Below are 14642 nucleotides of genomic sequence, written 5' to 3'. Positions count from 1 at the left end.
AGTGGCGTGCGGTCATGCGTGCGGTCAAGCGCCGCTTGCCTAAGCATTTTACCGAACAAAAATTTTTTGGATCAATCTCTGAGCAAAATCAGTTTAAATTTTTCTGTTCTAAACAATGTCAATGTAATCTTTTGTCTAAATTGTCTTTACAGTTGAAATGCTTGCTATTTATACGCGATTTACTGTCGTGGTTTTCGGTTTCACTTTGCTACACTTGTAAGATGAGTCAAGTGTATTAAATTAAGTGGATTAAATTAATTATTTATTAACCAAGGCAAGCGCGCTTGCCTTCGGAGCTCAATTTGAACATTTGCGCATGCGTTAATCTAGATTTGGAGGCTTCTTATTCGAGGAATATCGAGAAAGGCAAGCGGCGCTTCTAAGGGCGCCGCTTGATAGCGATTGGTCAACAGTCTTGTACGCTCGCAATTTTAAACATATCAGCGCACGAATAATATTCGTATATTCAACACATTGGACATCCGAATTATTCACGCCGTTAATGTTATCGTTTATTAAAAGATGACTGAGAGCGAAAGGTAATGTTCTGATTTCTAATTCAAAGTAGTAGTAGATTTCTAATTTATGTATGTAGAAGATATTATCTGTAGCATGTTTTACTTTAGCGTTATATAAGTCTTGCGTATGAGCTCTGAACGTGATTTCAATGTACTAGAACGCTATTAAATTTTGTGATTATTTTATTCACTAGCAAAGAAGTTATTTACAACAGTCGTGAGTATTCTATATGTTAGAATTTATTTACAGGCTTTTTATATATTTTGATAAACAAGGTGCAGTTATTACACAGCGGATAATGTACTTGAAATTTGAGTAGTTTTACGTAATTATAAAGTTAAGTGCGTAAGTTTAAGTAGCGCGTTTGAGTAAGTGCAGGATTGGCTATTTCCTCTATTGCTAATACATGAATCTAGATGAGTAATGTACGCACGTTATGTACGTCACTACAAGATATCATGTAACTGATGTAAGGTATAAATAAGATTGATCTTCCTATAAAATATATAGCATAGGAATTTTCATCCTTTTATGTTCTACTTCTACAATTCGGTATTTTCACGGCACCTGTACAACATGACTGAATGCATTGTGGAATCACTGTTATCCCGCTCATTTGGATTGAGACCTTTTTCCGAGAAACGAGAGATCGTCGAAGGTGGCCGTCCCACTCCTGAGTTGCAAGGACTACATACAACATGCAAGCGAAGTGGTAAAGTCTTTATTCGAAGTTTTCAGACGTCAAATTACGACAAGTACAAATGGCTGGCTCCTCAAAATTGAATAAGTTATTTTGCTGGCCGTGTCTTTTGTTCAACTCAACAGACAAGACAGTCTGGTGCAAGAAGGGATACGATGATTTGGCCAACCTGTGTAATGCCGTCAACAGACACGAGAAAACGAAGACACACTTGTCCAGTTGCCTAATGAATGCCAGTTTTGGGCGTACACGCATCGACATGCAGCTAGACGAACAGGCCCGTCAACACATCTCAGCTCACAACTTGATGGTGCACAAGAATAGAGAAGTACTTCGCCGTTTCATTGATGTTGTTTGCTTTCTTGGCAAACAGGAACTTTCTTTCAGAGGTCGGGTGGAGCTGGAGGAGTCTGCCAACAGGGGCAATTACGTCGAATTGATAAAACTGCTAAGTGCATATGACCCCACGCTTGAACAGCATCTTCATACAGCAACCGTGTTTTCTGGACTTTCTAATCGTATCCAGAACGATTTGATTGTTGCTGTCAAGGACGTTATGTTGAAAGCAATAAAAGATGAAGTGATGAGGAGCCCATTTGTCGCTATTTCCCTGGATGAAACCTCCGACGTTAAGACCTTATCGCAGCTAACAACTATAGTTCGCTATGTCAACCCAGATGGTAAAGCTGTGGAGCGCTTTCTTGGATTTACCGATTTAAGTGAGGATAGAACTGCGGCTAGACTGAAACAAGAAGTCGGTAAAACCCTGAACGAGTACGGATGCGGCGAAAAACTGATTGCCCAAACGTATGACGGTGCGAGTGTGATGTCAGGAGAACTGTCCGGTTTGCAAACACGAGTAAGAGAAGACTATCCACATGCTCTTTTTATCCACTGTTGCGGACACGCATTAAATTTGGTCCTTGTTCAAGCTGTCTCGTCAACTAAAGAGTGTCGTATATTTTTTAAAACCGTCACTGGTCTTTCATCCTTTTTTTCACGCCTCGTCCAAGAGAACATACCTGTTGGACACAGTTGTCGGCAGACGCATTCCCACTGGAACAGCTGTTCGATGGCACTATCAGAGCAGGTTAATCCATGCTGTACTGGAGACAAGAGCAAAGCTGCTCGAAGTTTTCGAATACATCATCGAAAATGATGACGAGTTTGACGGTACGACGTTAAACGAAGCGAGGGGCTACCGACAAGCTCTTGCAGATTTCCAGTTTGTGTTCTGCCTTAAAATATTTTCAGAAATATTTGGTCTTACGGATGTTTTGTATAATATCATTCAGAGTAAGCAGTTCGATATTGTCTTCTGTGTCACGAAAGTTCGCGAGACGAAAGATAAGATTCAAGAACAACGAACAAAATTCGTAGATTATTGGAATTTTACGTCAAGTATCGTCAAAGTAGCACTGAAACGCGGGCAAAGTGAAGAGGATGTAAAGGCGTCCTTCCGTCAAATGTTTTTCTGTGTAGTCGATACCATTGTCGTGCAGATTGACTCTAGATTCGAAAGTCTTAACAGCAGAGCATTCCTTTCTTTGTTGGATCATTCAAAGCACGAATTGTAAAGCCGGAATTTTCCCGAACGAGAGCTGCAATCGTTGCAAGATTCATATGGAACATTCTTTAATCTTCAAGCACTAAAAAGTGAACTAATCGTTGTATACACATCTGCCGAGCTCAAATCGAAACCTGTTTTTGATATGATATCAAAAATAATCGAACTTGACTTGAAAGCCTGTTTTCCAGAGGTGTACCGATTGTGTCAGCTCATTCTTACTATGCCAAGTACGTCCTCCTCTGCAGAAAGATCATTTTCGGCTCTCAAGCGTATCAAAACGTATCTTCGCAGTACACAAGGGCAAGAGCGACTTTCTGCATTGGCTACAATTTCAATCGAGAAGGAGATGTTGGTAAGTTTGCAGGGGAAGCCACGATTCTATGAGGACGTTATAAAGGAGTTTTGCGCAAAGGAAAGACGGATGGAATTTACATTTAAGTAAATCTGTTGTAGGATTTTGGACTATTTCGTTCTGTTACTTCTTCACTACAATAGAAATGCACGCGTAGCCATTTACTTAAAACGACTTTATATCACAATACCACATGTAATACTTTTAAACCGTAATTGTGATATATACTCTATAAAAGTTTTTGAATTTTTTAGATTTTTTCAATACTGTTTCAGTCATGACAGATACATTTTTTCGACAAAGTACTCCCAGAAATCGCGGGAAATGCGCTCCAGTAGCCTTCAAAATCCAAAAATTTTCTGGGGGAGCATGCCCCCAGAACCCCTAGATAGCTTCGCGGCATGCTGCGAACCTCACCCCCAGCGCTTGCCTATTAAATTCGGTCACCGCACGCCACTGATAGATAACCTTTAGAAATTGTAATTCTGTTATTGTAGACCAATTAAACAAAGTTACCAATCAAAACAACAACAATTTGCTTACCAAAGACAAATCACTGTCATTTGAAGCAAGGTATGTTTATCTTTATAAAATATGTGTGTTATTTCTATTACTTTGTCACGATATTAAATAACATTTATGAATCACTAGTATGGAAATTTTCATCATTAAATTGCATCATAGAAACCATGATTTATGCTACAAAACCTTTGTCTGACATCATTGAGAAATGGCAAACTTGTGATTGAAATATGGACAACTTCATGTAAAGTTTAAGGTACCATACACTTGCCTTTCATATCTGTGCATGCGAACAAAAAAAAAATTTTGTCTGACAAAGAAAACATTTTTGATCATTTTATTTTGATACATTTACTCAAATGTACATCTCATCACAATCATTACTAACTCATAACCTTCTCCCCTTGACCTAAATATGTACACTAAGGCAGATATGAAGAATTTAATACAGAATATTGTGAAGTTAACAACATGAAAAACAAAATGGAATAGAGCATGTATATGTGACATCATTCATGTCATGTGTTCAAAGTTAAATGTTACAACTGGATAATACATGCTTCATTACACATACTTCAGTAGTTTTTCTATCTACACATGCTTCAGTAGTTTTTCTATCTACACATGCTTCAGTAGTTTTTCTATCTACACATGCTTTAGTAATTTTTCCATCTACACATGCTTCAGCAGTTTTTCTATCTACACATGCTTCAGTAGTTTTTCTATCTACACATGCTTCAGTAGTTTTTCTATCTACACATGCTTCAGTAGTTTTTCTATCTACACATGCTTCAGTAGTTTTCTATCTGCACATGCTTCAGTAGTTTTTCTATCTACACATGCTTCAGTAGTTTTTCTATCTAAACATGCTTCAGTAGCTTTTCTATCTACACATGCTTCAGTAGTTTTTCTATCTACACATGCTTCAGTAGCTTTTCTATCTACACATGCTTTAGTAATTTTTCTATCTACACATATTTCAGTAGTTTTTCTATCTACACATGCTTCAGTAGTTTTTCTATCTACACATGCTTTAGTAATTTTTCTATCTACACATATTTCAGTAGTTTTTCTATCTACACATGCTTCAGTAGTTTTTCTATCTACACATGCTTCAGTAGTTTTTCTATCTACACATGCTTCAGTAGTTTTTCTACACATGCTTCAGTTTTTCTATCTACACATGCTTCAGTAGTTTTCTATCTACACATGCTTCAGAAGTTTTCTATCTACACATGCTTCAGTAGTTTTTCCATCTACACATGCTTCAGTAGTTTTTCTATCTACACATGCTTCAGTAGTTTTTCTATCTACACATGCTTCAGTAGTTGATCTATCTACACATGCTTAAGTAGTTTTTCTATCTACACATGCTTCAATAGTTTTTTTATCTATACATGCTTCAGTAGTTTTTATTCTACACATGCTTCAGTAGTTTTTCTATCTACACATGCTTAGTAGTTTTTCTATCTACACATGCTTCAATAGTTTTTATCTATACATGCTTCAGTAGTTTTTCTATCTACACATGCTTCAGTAGTTTTTCTATCTACACATGCTTCAGCAGTTTTTCTATCTACACATGCTTCAGTAGTTGATCTATCTACACATGCTTAAGTAGTTTTTCTATCTACACATGCTTCAATAGTTTTTTTATCTATACATGCTTCAGTAGTTTTTATTCTACACATGCTTCAGTAGTTTTTCTATCTACATGCTTAGTAGTTTTCTATCTACACATGCTTCAATAGTTTTTTATCTATTCATGCTTCAGTAGTTTTCTATCTACACATGCTTCAGTAGATTTTCTATCTACACATGCTTCAGTAGCTTTTCTATCTACACATGCTTCAGAAGTTTTTCTATCTACGCATGCTTCATTAGTTTTTCCATCTACACATGCTTCAGCAGTTTTTCTATCTACACATGCTTCAGCAGTTTTTCTATCTACACATGCTTCAGTAGTTGATCTATCTACACATGCTTAAGTAGTTTTTCTATCTACACATGCTTCAATAGTTTTTATCTATACATGCTTCAGTAGTTTTTATTCTACGCATGCTTCAGTAGTTTTTCTATCTACACATGCTTAAGTAGTTTTTCTATCTACACATGCTTCAATAGTTTTTATCTATACATGCTTCAGTAGTTTTCATCACACATGCTTCAGTAGTTTTTCTATCTACACATGCTTCAGCAGTTTTTCTATCTACACATGCTTCAGTAGTTGATCTATCTACACATGCTTAAGTAGTTTTTCTATCTACACATGCTTCAATAGTTTTTTTATCTATACATGCTTCAGTAGTTTTTATTACATGCTTCAGTAGTTTTTCTATCTACACATGCTTAGTAGTTTTTCTATCACACATGCTTCAATAGTTTTTTATCTATACATGCTTCAGTAGTTTTCATCACACATGCTTCAGTAGTTTTTCTATCTACACATGCTTCAGTAGTTTTCTATCTACACATGCTTCAGTAGCTTTTCTATCTACACATGCTTCAGAAGTTTTTCTATCTACGCATGCTTCAGTAGTTTTTCCATCTACACATGCTTCAGCAGTTTTTCTATCTACACATGCTTCAGCAGTTTTTCTATCTACACATGCTTCAGTAGTTGATCTATCACATGCTTAAGTAGTTTTTCTATCTACACATGCTTCAATAGTTTTTATCTATACATGCTTCAGTAGTTTTATTCTACGCATGCTTCAGTAGTTTTCTATCTACACATGCTTAGTAGTTTTTCTATCTACACATGCTTCAATAGTTTTTTTATCTATACATGCTTCAGTAGTTTTTCTATCTACACATGCTTCAGTAGTTTTTCTATCTACACATGCTTCAGTAGTTTTTCTATCTACACATGCTTCAGTAGTTGATCTATCTACACATGCTTAAGTAGTTTTTCTATCTACACATGCTTCAATAGTTTTTATCTATACATGCTTCAGTAGTTTTTATTCTACGCATGCTTCAGTAGTTTTTCTATCTACACATGCTTAAGTAGTTTTTCTATCTACACATGCTTCAATAGTTTTTTTATCTATTCATGCTTCAGTAGTTTTTCTATCTACACATGCTTCAGTAGCTTTTCTATCTACACATGCTTCAGTAGCTTTTCTATCTACACATGCTTCAGAAGTTTTTCTATCTACGCATGCTTCATTAGTTTTTCCATCTACACATGCTTCAGCAGTTTTTCTATTCTACATGCTTCAGCAGTTTTTCTATCACACATGCTTCAGTAGTTGATCTATCTACACATGCTTAAGTAGTTTTCTATCTACACATGCTTCAATAGTTTTTATCTATACATGCTTCAGTAGTTTTTATTCTACGCATGCTTCAGTAGTTTTCATCTACACATGCTTAGTAGTTTTTCTATCTACACATGCTTCAATAGTTTTTTATCTATACATGCTTCAGTAGTTTTTCTATCTACACATGCTTCAGTAGTTTTTCTATCTACACATGCTTCAGCAGTTTTTCTATCTACACATGCTTCAGTAGTTGATCTATCTACACATGCTTAAGTAGTTTTTCTATCTACACATGCTTCAATAGTTTTTTTATCTATACATGCTTCAGTAGTTTTTTATTCTACGCATGCTTCAGTAGTTTTTCTATCTACACATGCTTAAGTAGTTTTTCTATCTACACATGCTTCAATAGTTTTTTTATCTATACATGCTTCAGTAGTTTTTCTATCTACACATGCTTCAGTAGTTTTTCTATCTACACATGCTTTAGTAGTTGATCTATCTACACATGCTTCAGTACATCATCCTTTATACTGAGCATTCCTTCCATCATATCTATCTTTAGAAATTTAGAAATGTTGTCCACTCTTTAGGTTGCAAACTTCTGATTCCATAGTTCTAAATTTTGACTTTCTTTTGCAGCCTACACCTTGTCTGTTTGAGTGACCTTGACTATATATAGTTTTCAATACACCTCACCAACTCGCAACAATTTTGAAATCTTGGATAATCTTGTCAGTATTCACTTTTTTGAAACTCAACAGTTGCTCCAAATTAACTCCTAGCTTGAACAGAAGGCAAATTTCTCTTTAGTTCGTAAAAAGAGCACTTTTTTTTTATTCCTATACGTTGATGTAACTTATGATGAGACGCGTCTTCTGGTAGGATTTCATCTGATCCATTTGCATTATCAAAAAAATGTACGTCCATCCTTTTTTTGAAGCAATTCTAAACACTCGCTTCACCTGATGAGACGCGTCTTCTGGTAGGATTTCATCTGATCCATCCACATAATCAAACAAATTAATGCTTTTCAGAAACAAACGCATATTAAGTACCCAATTTCTATTACTTTTCATTTTTATTTTCGGTATTTAACATGAAAGATCCGTCAACAAGGCCATACTTAATCTTAAGATAATTTAACGACTTATTTTAAAAATATATACTCTTCAATATACATATAACAACGCGCTCCACACAAGCATTCAAGTCTTCTAGTCCGTGACCTGTTAAAATAATAAGACGTATCTTTCATGTGTGACGTCATTTAAGTCACGTGCAAAGTTTTATCTCATTTTTCGCACAACCTGTACGAAGTGCTGGTTCACTGCTCTCGAGACTTCACTCGAACGATGGGACAGTATTTTGACAATTGTATTTAACACTTGATAGGATATTTACAGTGGTTTGTGCACGATTTGTGTTACGGAGTTCCAAACGTTGGTTCTTTGCGACACAATAATGTTATTGAAACGTTGAGATTACGGCCAACCGTTAATCTTAAACTTGAAACTTATTCAAACGCTATCGCCTCTTGCGATACAACTTCTAACTTATCACTTTGTACGTCTAACAACGTCTGTTTTTCCGAATGCCGAACCAACGCTTGCAAGCTCTTATTTATGTTATAATTATTAGAACATGATTTTTGGGCATTTGCATGACTTGCAACTACGCCATTCCGTTTATAGAGTACCGTCGTTACCTACATCCTACCGCAATGCCACATTGGGTAGAAAAAGTGTTCGTAAGTATTTTGAATTTACGTACAGGATTTCCACTGAAACCACAGTTTAATAACTATATACGTATTTTCCTATTTCTCTAGTAATATATCACTAACATTTTACAATTTATCATACGGTATATTCACACACTACACAACATAACATGACAATTTACAACATCATTAAATAAAAAGAAACGGGCAATCCCTGATTTCCCATCAATCTTACCTTAAATAACTTCGTTAAATCCATACCTATCGTTTTCAACATATTGTACGTTTAAAAAGCAATTTATGTTTTTACGTTCCTGGAAACTGTCCAACCAATAATGCATATATTTACATAACCAATGTTTGTCTAAGTTTTGATTTAGATAAAACTGAAAGTAGGGTCAGTAAAAAACTGCTGTCCGTTCACAATAGCACACAACCAACCTTTCCACTCTTACCAAGACGGCTAGAAGCTCCTGTATCTTGTTTTTTCTCTGAGTAGCATATCATAAGGATAGCTTACAGCTTACTATCATAGTTTTTCTGAGCTTATTTACATTTCAAGTTAAAGATCCGCCAACCGAAACGCATTGTTTTATTCATGCAAAGTAAAAACTTTTGTTTCACGTACAATGTATTAATTATATAGTTAATCGTTTACCTTAGCTTATGCTTGATTATTTATCTTAAATTGACAATTTTTAGTAAACAATTCGTGGTTTCTTAAAATTAAAAAAGAGTTTTTGCCATTACAAATGATTCTTCATAGCTAAAGGAAAACACAATTGTGCTATCAAGACAATGTGTCAGTTGTTACAAATTATTGCAAAACAAGTATATTTCAAATGTCTTATGTTGTATATTGAATTTTTGCAATTTCTTGATTTTAGTCATGTTGACATATCATGTTGAATTTGTGTACAAATGGAATCAAGAGGAACAAGAAATCTGTCTTACATTCAGCAAATAATCAATGTGGTACAAACGGAACTTGCTCGATTTTTCATCAAAGAATGGAACTCTCGTTACAAATCAACACATGGAGAATGGGATGGTACACACAACAGTGGCAATAAATTTTACAATTTAGAATCACGAAGAAAGTTAGACGAAAAAACACGACAAAAATATCAGGATGGAGACACCAGTAAGTGGGACTGTACGATATTATTTGATGCAATACTTTTTTCAAATTCAATTGGAAAGCATCTTGACAAAAAAACAAAGGATGCTGTTCATGCACTTCGTTGTGAAAGAAACAAATACGCACATTGGTATGAAAGGGAATGCTCAGATGATGATTTTGATGACATAGTCAATAACATTGAAAAATCATTTCAAGATTTGAAATTTTCTCTCGATGAAATCATTAAAAAAAAAAATCTTCGAAACTGTTTTAACTCGTTCCAAGTTCTTCCTTTAAAACCTAATCATTTTCTCGTTGAACGCACTGAACTACGAGATAAAGTTATAAAAGATCTTGAAAAATTAAGGAATGATAACAATGATAAACTGACATATTTTTACATCACTGGTAATCCTGGCAGTGGTAAATCACAACTTGCAAGACAGGTTTGTGAAAACATATCGTGTGATTGGAAAAATAGAACTTCGTTTGTAATGACTCTCGATGGAAAAAATGAGGAATCTCTTTTAAAAACTTACTGTGAACTTGGATATCGTTTAAACTGTGACAAGTACATGATTAAAACTTTTAAAGATGAAAGTTGTTCTATCACAGACAAAGTGAAGAATTTGCGATCGTTAGTATCCACACGATTAAAATTCTGGCAAAATTGGTTGATCATTGTAGACAACGTGGTACAGCTCAGCAAAATTTCTTCATTACTTCCCCAAGTTGGTGATCCCATGTGGATAAATGGACAAATTATAGTAACCATCCAGAACACAGATGCCGTACCTCAAGACGATGAGTTTAACAAAGATATTTCTATCAGAAGTGGAATGAATGATAAAGAATGTTGTCAACTGTTAAAAGGTTACACTAAAGATGAAAATGCTGATGGTCAATTGTTGAATGAAGTATCGCACGCATTAGATCGTCAACCGCTGGCTTTGGCTGCTGCTGGTTATTATGTCAGTCGTGTAAACAAAGCAAACTGCTCATTTACTTGGAGTCAATATTTAAACAAAATTTCTTCTTCAGAAGAAGAAAACATGGACGCCACTTTTGTTAAATTTAACTCGGTATATCCTAGAAGTATGTTACAAGCTTCACTTTTAGCTGTCAGACAAAATGCTGAAGAATCCTCAATATTGGCAAATGTTATTATTTTTTTTCCGTGATATCGTTTGATCCTATACCACGAGACATTATTATTTTTATGTTCAAAAATTGATCCCAAACACTCAAAGGAAGATATATGTCTTTGTTTAAAGGACTGCTCATTGTTCTTGCATTCAGAAAATAATGACATTAGTCTACATCGCATTGTTCACAAAGCAATTATTGTTTATCAATCTGAACATTCAAATGAAGAACATGAAATGGAAAGTAACGTTGATCAAATATCTAAAGCACTTTACATGTTTAAAGAGAGAGACGACGAAATCAAATTAATGCCACATCTTGAAAAAATTGTTCAATTATTAAAGACCAACAAGACAAAAATCAACATGAACACTTTACAAGTTTTCCAATATTTTGTTGACAGATTAAGACATTTTGGAAAATACGATCTTGCTCTTGAACTATTGGATAAATTTAAATCAGAAGAATCTAGTTATGACAAAGCTTGGTATTATAATATCCTCGGTGTTTTATACCATGACACCGGGAAATATAGCAAAGCTAAAAATCATCATGAAAAGGCTCTGGAAACTCGAAAACAATTGTTAGGTTTAAATCATGTTGATGTCGCTGCGTCTTTAAACAATCTTGGTGTGGTGTTTGAAAGAACTGGAAACTACCACAAAGCTATAGAGCTTCATGAAAAAGCTTTGGAAATTCGAAAACAATCGTTAGGTTTAAATCATGTTGATGTCGCTGCGTCTTTAAACAATCTTGGTGCGGTGTTTGATAAAACTGGAAACTACGACAAAGCTATAGAGTTTTACGACAAAGCTCTGGAAATTCGAAAACAATCGTTAGGTCTAAATCATGTTGATGTCGCTAGGTCTTTACACAATCTTGGTTTGGTGTTTTATAAAACTGGAAACTACGACAAAGCTATAGAGCTTTTCGAAAAAGCACTAGAAATTCAAAAACATTCGTTAGGTCCAAATCATGTTGATGTCGCTTCGTCTTTAAACAATCTTGCTATGGTGTTCTATGAAACTGGAAACTACGACAAAGCTAGAGAGTTTCACGAAAAAGCTATGGAAATTCAAAAACAATCGTTAGGTTCAAATCATGTTGATGTCGCTATGTCTTTAAACGATCTTGGTAATGTGTTTTATAAAACTGTAAATTACGACAAAGCTATAGTGTTTTACGAAAAAGCACTTGAAATTCGAAAACAATCGTTAGGTTCAAATCATGTTGATGTCGCTATGTCTTTAAACAATCTTGGTAATGTGTTTTATAAAACTGTAAATTACGACAAAGCTATAGAGTTTCACGAAAAAGCTCTGGAAATTCGAAAACAATCGTTAGGTCCAAATCATGTTGATGTCGCTGCGTCTTTAAACAATCTTGGTAATGTGTATAATGATACTGGAAACTACGACAAAGCTATAGAGTTTCATGAAAAAGCTCTGGAAATTAAAAAACAATCGTTAGGTCCAAACCATGTTGATGTCGCTACGTCTACAAACAATCTTGGTCATGTGTTTTATATCACTGGAAATTACGACAAAGCTATAGTGTTTTACGAAACAGCTCTGGAAATGCGAAAACAATCGTTAGGTCCAAATCATGTTGAGGTCGCTGCGTCTTTAAACAGTCTTGGTATTGTGTTTTATGAAACTGGAAACTACGACAAAGCTATAGAGCTTAACAAAAAAGCACTAGAAATTCAAAAACAATCGTTCGGTACAAATCATGTTGATGTCGCTACGTCTTTAAACAATCTTGGTTTGTGTTTTATGAAACTGGAAACTACGACAAAGCTATAGAGCTTTACGAAAAAGCACTGGAAATTCAAAAACAATTGTTAGGTCCAAATCATGTTGATGTCGCTCGGTTTTTAAACAATCTTGGTAATGTGTATAATGATACTGGAAACTACGACAAAGCTATAGAGCTTAACGAAAAAGCACTAGAAATTCAAAAACAATCGTTAGGTCCAAATCATGTTGATGTCGCTGCGTCTTTAAACAATCTTGGTAATGTGTATTTCAAAACTGGAAACTACGACAAAGCTATAGAGCTTTACGAAAAAGCTCTAGAAATTCGAAAACAATGGTTAGGTCCAAATCATGTTGATGTCGCTAGGTCTTTAAACAATCTAGGAATGGTGTTGATAAAACTGGAAACTACGACAAAGCTATAGAGCTTCACGAAAAAGCTCTGGAAATTGAAAACAATCGTTAGGTCCAAATCATGTTGATGTCGCTGGTCTTTAAACAATCTTGGTATTGTGTATTATAAAACTGGAAACTACGACAAAGCTATAGAGTTACACGAAAAAGCTCTGGAAATTCAAAAACAATCGTTAGGTCCAAATCATGTTCATGTGGCTGTGTCTTTAAACAGTCTTGGTATTGTGTATTCTAAAACTGGAAACTACGACAAAGCTATAGAGTTTCACGAAAAAGCTCTGGAAATTCAAAAACAATCGTTAGGTCCAAATCATGTTCATGTGGCTGTGTCTTTAAACAGTCTTGGTATTGTGTATTCTAAAACTGGAAACTACGACAAAGCTATAGAGTTACACGAAAAAGCTCTGGAAATTCAAAAACAATCGTCAGGTCCAAATCATGTTGATGTCGCTATGCCTTTAAACAATCTTGGTATTGTGTATTCTAAAACTGGAAACTACGACAAAGCTATAGAGTTACACGAAAAAGCTCTGGAAATTCAAAAACAATCGTTAGGTCCAAATCATGTTCATGTGGCTGTGTCTTTAAACAGTCTTGGTATTGTGTATTCTAAAACTGGAAACTACGACAAAGCTATAGAGTTACACGAAAAAGCTCTGGAAATTCGAAAACAATCGTTAGGTCCAAATCATGTTGATGTCGCTGGGTCTTTAAACAATCTTGGTATTGTGTATTCTAAAACTGGAAACTACGACAAAGCTATAGAGTTACACGAAAAAGCTCTGGAAATTCAAAAACAATCGTTAGGTCCAAATCATGTTCATGTGGCTGTGTCTTTAAACAATCTTGGTAATGTGCTTGAAAAAACTGGAAACTACGACAAAGCTATAGAGCTTCACGAAAAAGCTCTAGAAATTAAAAAAACAATCGTTAGGTCCAAATCATATTGATGTCGCCACGTCTTTAAACAATCTTGGAGTGGTGTTTGAAAAATCTGGAAACTACGACAAAGCTATAGAGTTTGAGGAAAAAGCTAAGGAAATTCACAAAAAAACGTCAGGAACTAGTCAGGTTGATGTCGCTAAGTCTTTTGAACAGTCTAGATGTGATGTATTATGAAACTCTAGATGGAATATGACAAAGCTTTACAATTACACTTTGGTAGCTATGTGTTTCAAAGAAAATTGTACCTTCCAAATTATGTTAAGCCTATTTTTAACACATAGACAGTAGGAGTAAGGCTTCCACCTGCCAAGTCAACTCCACTCTCCCTCAAAAGGTATTTTTGGTACTGAACAAAACGTTTGCACTTTGAATTTTATGAAATAAAATGAAAATGGTCCTATTCTATATATGTTTTCACTCTTATCTAGTCAATAAACTTACTCTACAGCCCAGGAATCATCGTAAGTAAAACTTAGAACTGCACATGCCCTGAATCTGACATTGTCCTTCAGACTTTATTTCTAGAGTAAATTGTTTTTATGTTATAATCAGGTAGTAATTTTTATTGTATGATTCACAAACATACTAAAGTATATTGGGATGAC

General features: G+C 34.9%; 2 protein-coding genes across 2 annotated transcripts; both read left to right on the top strand.

Annotated features, from left to right (window-relative positions):
- Positions 1–1095: 1095 nt before the first annotated feature.
- Positions 1096–2796, top strand: LOC124448221 (zinc finger MYM-type protein 1-like). The gene is made up of 3 exons (XM_046999215.1): positions 1096–1231; positions 1345–2078; positions 2152–2796. The coding sequence occupies exons 1-3, from the start codon at positions 1096–1098 to the stop codon at positions 2794–2796; spliced, it is 1515 nt and encodes a 504-aa protein (XP_046855171.1).
- Positions 2797–11006: 8210 nt separating this feature from the next.
- LOC124448220 (nephrocystin-3-like) lies at positions 11007–14502 on the top strand. Its single transcript, XM_046999214.1, has 3 exons — positions 11007–11613; positions 13185–13941; positions 14486–14502. Exons 1-3 carry the CDS (start codon positions 11158–11160, stop codon positions 14500–14502), a joined length of 1230 nt encoding a protein of 409 aa, XP_046855170.1. The 5' UTR covers positions 11007–11157.
- Positions 14503–14642: the final 140 nt, after the last annotated feature.

The sequence above is a fragment of the Xenia sp. Carnegie-2017 genome, unplaced genomic scaffold (assembly GCF_021976095.1).
Source record: "Xenia sp. Carnegie-2017 unplaced genomic scaffold, XeniaSp_v1 HiC_scaffold_23, whole genome shotgun sequence".
NCBI lineage: Eukaryota > Metazoa > Cnidaria > Anthozoa > Malacalcyonacea > Xeniidae > Xenia > Xenia sp. Carnegie-2017.
This window is presented reverse-complemented; position numbering and strand designations above follow the sequence as displayed.